The 8,935-nt window shown below is 28.7% G+C and overlaps 1 protein-coding gene across 1 annotated transcript in view; it reads right to left on the reverse strand.

Annotated features, from left to right (window-relative positions):
• Nucleotides 1-3,753: 3,753 nt before the first annotated feature.
• Nucleotides 3,754-8,935, reverse strand: part of LOC117181141 (angiotensin-converting enzyme-like) — a 7,363-nt gene continuing 2,181 nt past the window's right edge. The window contains exons 6-9 of the mRNA XM_033373708.1: nucleotides 8,572-8,686; nucleotides 8,183-8,420; nucleotides 4,635-4,781; nucleotides 3,754-3,919 (exon numbers count right to left, since the gene is read on the reverse strand). Of these exons, the coding sequence (XP_033229599.1) occupies nucleotides 3,754-3,919; nucleotides 4,635-4,781; nucleotides 8,183-8,420; nucleotides 8,572-8,686 (666 nt within the window). The remainder of the gene's footprint in view (nucleotides 3,920-4,634; nucleotides 4,782-8,182; nucleotides 8,421-8,571; nucleotides 8,687-8,935) is intronic.

An 8,935-nucleotide genomic window follows, 5' to 3' on the forward strand; every position in this document is an offset into this window, starting at 1 on the left:
TTTTAAATGCGACTAATACTAATTAATTGCAGCATCAGAAGAGGTAATACTGGATTTAGAAAAATCTGTTTTACTCAAATCCTTGCTTAAGCTCTAAGAACATCATAATCCTAGAACCTTATGGTGATACCTCACTTTCTACTGAAGTGATTCAATCAAATGATATGTAGTTTTACACACTCTTTCGCCTAATGTTAATTGCATTCGAAAATAAAATCTATATACAGGGTGGACACGATTGGGACTACATACATGGCGAGTTGAATGCTACCCGAATTGCACAACAGCAGGGGAGAAGCCATTATACAGGGGTATTTTCATATTTCGCGCCTTTAAAGTTTGATTCGGATCGGCCATTCGATCAAGTCGGTGCATCTTCGGATACAAGTGTCAAAACAATATCGGTTATGTTATATTGTAATTAAAAATAATAAGTGTTTAATTAATAATGAAGTGAGACATGTGAACTGAGAAGTCAGCGTCATTTTTTTCTGTACCAAGAACATTATAGAATAGCTGCTGAGTTATAAATACTATAAAATAGTAATAATATTCTGCGCTTCCAGTGGACGAAGAGTGAAAAAAGGTATGTTATGAATAGACAGGACATGTTTCAAATGAAGTGAATGAAATATTACATGCGTAAACTTTAAACTGACATTGCCTACATTTACTGACGGCGATTAGGGCAAACCAGTGAATCTGAACATAACCGTTTGAAGTTTCAAATGCAACCATGGAAACTATCATAAACTTGATCCGAAGATGCAGGGACTGGGCCGAATGGCCGATCCGAATGCAACTTTAAAGGCGCGAAATATGAAAATACCCCTGTATAATGGCTTCCGCCCTGCTGTTGTGCAATTCGGGTAGCATTCAACTCGCCATGTATGTAAGCCCCAGCGTGTCCACCCTGTATAAGTAAAACTTATTCAATTAAATATGCGTAAGAGAAATCTTTAGAACTCGTCGCGACCGCCAGATAACAGTAATGCAAATAAAAAGATAACAATGAGCCCAAACTACTAGTTTACTTCCAAATACAAAATGATGAAAGACTAATTCTTGAGAAATCGTCTTGAATGCATTGGTCCAATTTTATCTATGTGGAAACTTGAATTATTCTTTTTAATAGTATAAATTTACTATTAAATTTTTCCCGAATGAAAATATTTTCTTGAGAAGGTATTTAGATCTCTTTATATTCTGTTTTTTGTATTATATATTTACCATTTATCGAATTTCAAGGAATAGTTTTCGCTTCATTTCTAAAAATTTTTATTTTGACTAATCACGCAAAAGAATGGTCAAATTGGAAAACGAAAGAAACGGTCAGTTTTTTCTTCTATTTCTAATTGGAAAAATAATTAGAATGAATAATTAGATGGGCAAGAAGACCCCTTCTGTTAAAACTTTTTTTTCCAAACTTTTTCCGAGATAGATCAAACTGAAGCTTTCAGCATGCTGAATTGAGAATTTCCTAAAACCGTAAAGCGGGAACTTCTTTCTAATGAGGAGGATACCCGAGGCTAAATCCTAATACTCGGCAATTCCTCCCTGCATGCTCTGTCACGAAAACTACAGTTCTGCGCGAGGTTAGAGAGAGATTTTCAGTCCTCGTTTTTCTTCCAAAACGCTCGAAAATAGCGACTTCGGAAATAAGTAGGCTTCCGCGAGCATTAAAGAGGCTTTCGCGATAGTTTAAAACTTCCTCCGTGCTCTGTCAAACCGAGTTTGCGCCGACGATTTTAGAGTATTGAGCGAGCACGTAGCAAGGTTTCAAAAAAAGATTCAATTTTTCACAGGTCCTCGCTAAAGCCTATTTAATGCTCACGGAAACCTACTTATTTTCGAATTCGCAATTTTCGAGCGTTTTCGAGGATAAACGAGGATTGAAAAGTTCGCTCCGACCTCGCACAGAACTCTATTTTTCGTGACAGACCATGTAGGGAGGACTTGCCGAGTACTAGGATTTTGCCTTGGGTAGTAAAATCAAATACTCTCAGTAGCTTATTCTTTCTTTTAATGTTGCATATTTTCCATTGTATATCCGAATATATGAGTATTGATTGTGGTCGAAAAATACGGCATTAAAAAAAATCTATCATTTTTTTGATAATTGGAAGGTTAACTTCAGTGGCTTTTAAGTTCTAATTTTTTAGCAAAATTGTGAAATACTTGTCTTTTTATTTTCATTGTACAAATACATATTTTACTAGCAGTTTATTCTGACACACTAAGCTGGATCTCTCTGCGTTATTTTAAAGGAAATCATTCATATACACATTATATTTAGTAACTGCATAACTTTTTAGCGAAAACAATTCATTTGAGTGATTTTTTTTTACAGAATTAAGTAAACAGAGACCTTTAGATCTAAAGGACTATAGCAATGAAAGAACTATAGACCGTTTCCTCCTGCCAGGAAATAATCCAACTTCAACAGTTCCTCGAGAAATGAGTTATTATCGATAATAGGTTGGGTGGTTATGTCCATCTGACTAATAAAAATCGTATTGTAACAAAACAGTCTGAAAATTTCGAGTATAGACCTGAATTAAATGTTATAACTCCATCAAATATTAGACCTCCTGAGCCATATCAATAAATTGTTTGTTAGAAACAATTCAAGAAATACATAAACTAAAAATAAACATGTATTTTTCTCTTGCGGTAAGTATATGTAAATTGCAGTAATATAAATAAATCGGCGATATATTTTGTGTAATTTAATTTTATACACATCTACTGTATCATTTTAGGGACCAGATTAAACAAAATTATGTGTATAGAAGAAATGATTTGTTTTACGCTAGTTGCTAATATTTTTCAGAAGTGTCATGATTTAAAACGAAAAATTGGCACAAGTTAAAATTTTCTGTTTTTATAAACATTTTGATAAACAAATTCTTAATAAATGAGTTATTTATCATATTTTTGTATCATATATTTCTTGGATTATTATTGGAATAATTAACCAACGAGGTTGTTATAAAAATAATTAATGTGATTTTTCAAACATTTCTTCAAACCAAAGGTGAGATTACCAATTTTTACGTACAAAAGATGTGTTTTTTGTCACTGAAATTATTCGAAAGTCAGCTAACATTGATTTAAAAACTGGATGTGAGACACCAAATACAATTTGCGTGATTGTTAATAACAATTTCTATTAAAAAAGGTCACTACCTGCTGTTTTATTGTAGAAAAAAGTTATTTTTACTGTAATTTTAATCGTGATATTGAACCAACTTAATTGATTAACAATTGATATATATGTTTGTTATCAATACGTCTGTAGACAAATACTATATGCTTATTATTTTCACACACAAAAAGACCAGCAATTGCAGTAACAATTGATATTTATAATAATAAAAATCTGTCTGTTGCGCACTTTTGACCAAGGAATATTTTTCATTTAAGATAGATAAAAAAACAATGTTAGTAACAAAACGACCATTTTCAACAAAGAGACAGATGTTCAACTAATTTAATGAAATTTTATTAAAGCAGTTCAACTTTTAACCAAATAAATGAATTTTCATTTAAAAAGGATCGATTTTCAGCCAAACAGGGATTAGTTAAATTTTCTGTTGAGAAAGTTAATTTCCAACTAAAAAAAAAAGAATTTTGCTAAACGCTTCTTTTACCAAAATAGGCTTTAGTATAACTAAAACAAATAGTATACTAATTATATTTGTAATATAGATTTTATTTGTTTTTAATTAATATATATCTACACGCACAAAACTAATTCCACCCTACCGGAATATTATAATGATCAATTTGAAGTTGAAGCCATTTACGAACTGGTTCATAATATCTTAATAAAGGTCCCGTCTTGTAATTGGAAGATCCGGTTGTTATATAAAGGGCGTATTTCCAATGCACACTGCTTCCAAGTTTCATTAAAGACCTTCAAAGAGAAAGAAAATAAAATTTTTTTATTAAATTCCATTCTCCATAATTTTGTATAAATTGAAAGAATTTGTATATACACTTAACTCCCGATTCTGTGCTAGTCTCGGATCTGGATGGTCCGGAATCGGATTTGTTTATTTATTTCAACACTGTTATACCTCAAAAAATATATATTTTCTTGGAAAGGTATTTAAAAATTTGTATTCTAAATCCACTTCAACCCATCAGCTGCTGGCGGTATCGTATGGTACCATGAGATTGATTTCTTTTAAATTCGTTAAATCATTTAAGTTTTAATTACAGTGAAACTATTTTACAGCCCCGATTTTGGGGCTGATGGTGGGTGGGAACTAACTCATTATAACCCGCTCGGCTTTTGTTTGTTCACGCCTGAGTTACAACCACAGACCCCGCGCAGCTCCTGTTACACCTACCTACGGCGCGGTGTCAATTCTCGGAAGGTTTATAGAAGGGAGGGCTATTGCAAGGTTTCTCTGTATTTAGTTAAATTATTAGTTATTTAAGTAATTAGTTAAATCATTAAATGAGCTAATTAGTTTAAGTTACTTAAAGTAATATAGCTGAACCATCGAAACGGAGTTAAAAATCCGAGACAGAAAAAAAATTCCGCAGTTGATGGGTTAAGAAAAAGATGTCTTGTAAACGATTCTCAATAAATGTGTTCTTTTTTAATTAATTTTTAGTTTTACCTCAATATTCTTCCAGCGTCTTTAGATCCGTATATATCACACTGATGCAGCGACATATTAAAATTCGGATTATTTATTTTCCCTGTAACTGCTGCTTCACACATACTTTCGAAAAGTTGTACTTGCAAGATATTAGAGAGAAAATATCTAAAAAAATGTAATTTCTATATTAGCTTTCGAGCAGCTTGTAAGTTATAAAATACTTAATTTCCTAATATGAAGACACGAGAATGACAAGTGGGACGGATGAGTTTTTCAAAATTATGTTTTTAACTATTTAAAAAATACATATTAGAAATATGTGACAATCGTTCCTCCTTTCACTCGAGAAAAATGAATGTTAAAATTAAGATAATGTCAATTATGGATAAGGACCATTTAGTTTTTCCGCTCTGTAACAGAAAATTTTAAAAATGTTTCTAACTCTCTGAAACATTGGAAATAATGGCTACAAATTTCCATAATTTTAAATAAATTTTCCATTATGTAGGGTAAGATTTTTAAAATTATTATTAAAAAAAATAATTAATTAAAGATAAATTACTTAATGTATTTAAATACCAGTAATTAACAGGAAAATCGTATTTTTATTAGTAATCAAAAAATATAAATAAAACCCTTCAAACATTACGTGAATTGGGGGGTCAAATCTCAAATTTAGTCACCCCTTTCTTGTCTTTCAAGGCAGAATAAGTATATCTAACTATTTATGCTCAAAGGTAATTTTTTTAACTGCAAAGTCAACTGTTATATTGTTGGTTCGAAAATCATCTCTTTTGGTGACAAATTCTACTATTTGTTTGATGATTTAATTATTTTGTTGAAACTTCGCTTTTTTAGTGGATAATTAATTTTCTTACTGAAAATTTAAGTAATCCATTTACGGCTGAAAATTTGTTGTTTTTAGTTGGGAATTACCCATTAAATATTCTATTGAAATTTCTTTTTTTCTTGTTAAAACTTAAAATACGTGGTTAAAGGTTGAACTGAATACTTCTTTAAAATTTCATTTATTGCTTTAAAATTGAACTATTTTATTTAATATTCGCTTGTTTTTTGGATTGCCAAATCGGTTTCTTCATGAAAACATTTTTTGCACGTCGATCAATTTCAAAGAATTTTTTTGAAGAGTAAGCCAACGAAAGTTGTTCATGAATTGCAGAAAGGTTAAAAGTTAAACTACATGCTTTTTTAAACATTTATTTTATTGGTTCAGGATTTAACTATTTTGTTGACAATTATTTTTTCTAAAATTAATGTTTTTAAGTAAAAATTTAATTATTTTATTTTTCGTTAAAAAATTTTTTTTTTAGTTTTTCCGAAACGGTTTCTTCCTGGAAATATATTTTTTTTGCCTTGAACAATTTTACATTGTTCATGAGTTGCAAAAGGGTAGCAAAAAAATAGAACGAACTTTTATTTTTCATTAATACATTACAGTTCAAAATAATAAATCTAATAATTTTTCATATTTATTTTGAAATATAAATTTTGTAGAGCTGGAGATTCAGCTCTTAACTTTTCATTGAACTAATTTGTTAAATATTTTTCTTATTTGTTTGAATTTCAACTATTTTTCTGACAATTCTTTTTTGCTTGAGTTGAAAATTATTCAACTTTTTGTTTGAAAATTTATGTATTTCGCAGTAAATTTGTCTTTTTTGGTAGACAATCTATTTAAATAAAAATTCAAGTATAGCTGAAAGGCATTTGTTTTGGTTCAGAATTAAATCATTTCATTGAAAATTCGGTTTTAAAATTATTAAAATCAATTTGTTCCGTTAAAAATTGAGATATTTCATTTTTTGTTGAAATTTCATTATTTTTAGTACAAAATTTAACTACTTGATCAAAAATTTATATTTTTGGGTAGAAAATTCAACTTTTTTTTGTGTAAAATTCTTCTTTTTAACTTAAAAGTTTAACTATTTTGTTAAAATTTCGTCTTTCGGATAGAAAATTATACTAACTGAATGAAAATTCAAATGCTTTGAGGAAATTTTCACCTTTTTGACTTAAAAGTTCAATTGTTTTTACTAAAATTACCATCTTTTTGTTGAAATATCGATTGTTAAATATTTAGTTGAAAATTTTTCTTTCTAGGGTAAATTCAACTGTTTTGAAGTTAAATATGAATCCTTTTTTTGGTTCAAATATGACCTTTTATGTTTTTCAATGAAAACTAATCATTTGTGTTAGAAAATTCCACTAATTTGTTAAAATTTGAATTTCTCTGTCAAAAATTAATTTTGGTTTGTTGAACAATCATCGCTGTAGTACAAAATTTAACTATTTGGGTGAATATAAACTCTTTTGGTTGAAGATTTCAAGACTATTGATCTTTTTGCTTTAGTTTAAAATTTAACTCTTTGGTTGAACAGTTATGTATTTTGTAGTAAATTCCTATTTTTGGTAGAAAATTAATCCTTCTAATTGAAAACTAAACTACTTTCTTGAAAATGGAAGTACTTTGTTAAAAATTCTATTTATTATTTGAATGTCCTTTTGGTTGAACATTTAGGTATTTTATTGAAAAAAGATTGATCGCTTTAGTCTAAAATGCAACTGTTTTATTAAAAATTTAATTATTTTGTTAAAACTTCACCTATTTTTTTTGTCAACATTTTATTTTTTGAAAACCGATTGTGGAAAACTTTTTTTCATCCTTTGAAATTTTATTTTTGGTTTTTATTCAGTTGTCGTTCTCACGACTTCCCCTAATTTCTTAAAGAGTATTTAAGGGAATGCTAAAATTATTTCAAGTTAAAAAATGATAATTTATTAGAAATGATTGAGGAAATCAGGGAAAAAGTATTTTTGGGTAAAAGTGTTTATTTAATATTAGTTATTTCGCATTTTAGGTTTTTTGTTTCTCTGTAGGTGAAAGTTGCAATTCTTGTTTAATCAAATAATAATAATTGTAATTTTGCAGTACCTTATCAAACTTTAGGAAACATTCGAATTACTTTTAAAAATATTTAGAAATTGAAGAAAAAATCGAAAATAATGACAATTAAACAAATTAAACTTGAAACAAAGCGTAGCCATAACAAAATTGAAACTGAAAAATTAAATAAAAATTAATATTTAAAAAGATTTTAAAACATAAAACATACTCTAGGGCTCATTTTATTCTTTGAAAGATTCTCAACAAATCTCTTTAGTGCGTTTTTATTTAAAGTATTTTATTTCGGAATTATACCAATGTTAATATTATAAGCAATACTGTTCTTAAATACAAATTTTTTAACAAAGTGTACTAAAGAGACTTGTATAGAAGCTTTCAAGAAATACAATCAGCCCTGGAACATTAGGGTTAAATAAGAATTGCAACTATTACCTAAAGAGAAAGCAAAAACATAAGTCCCTAAATAATTATTTTCAAATAAACAATTTTAAACTGAAATATGCTTTTCTAAAGTTTGCCTTCAATTTCTGTATAAAATTAGTAAAAATTAGCCACAGGGGTATTTTTCTTGAAGTTATAAATCATTTTTAACAATGCTTATTCTTTAACTTGAAATACTTTTAGTACATTCTTAACAAACCTAATATATGGAACATTTTCTGTGATGTGAAATACAGCAGCTGGATCAAAGTACATTTCTGATCGTGGGATTGGAGGTACAATTCCCATGTAATTTTTGAACAATTTCCACCATGATCTATTGTAGTTTGATGGTTTTATTTTACCAGAGAAAACGTCCCATCTCCATTTATCGATGATTAAACTGTGAGGCAATTGAGGTAATTTTGAAAGTGCCTGTTTCAGAAGAATTGGTAAATCTGAAAAAATATTACGCATAAATTAGAAACCAAAATGCATATTTAATTAAAAAATATAAAAGTATCATTGCCAAATAGATGAAAATTTGCAGTTTTAATTATTGGAAAGGAAAAAATATTTAATTATGTTAATTATAAGTGAAAATATTACTATCAGTCAGAAAATAATCGTCAATAAAGCCAATTCGTTGCAAATGTTGAGGAGTCATTACTCCGTGTAGAATGGCATCACCAATTGCTTCATGGAATGCAGAATTCGGCGCATTCTGAAAAAAGTATTTTATATGCTGTCGGTAATTTTTTATTTACTAAAAATATGTATTTCTTTATGCTTTTAAATTTGTTTTCTCGAATCATTTTTTAAATAGACTAGCGTCATCAATCGCGCGCTACACGCGCGTTTTTCCGATTTATGGGCAAACATTTTTTAACACAAAATAAAAGTTTCAAATGATTATTTATCTTCTAAATTTAGATTTTGTAATCAAAGAACAAGACAATAAATATTATTAGTT

The sequence above is a fragment of the Belonocnema kinseyi genome, chromosome 10 (genome assembly GCF_010883055.1).
Source record: "Belonocnema kinseyi isolate 2016_QV_RU_SX_M_011 chromosome 10, B_treatae_v1, whole genome shotgun sequence".
In the NCBI taxonomy this organism is placed as follows: domain Eukaryota; kingdom Metazoa; phylum Arthropoda; class Insecta; order Hymenoptera; family Cynipidae; genus Belonocnema; species Belonocnema kinseyi.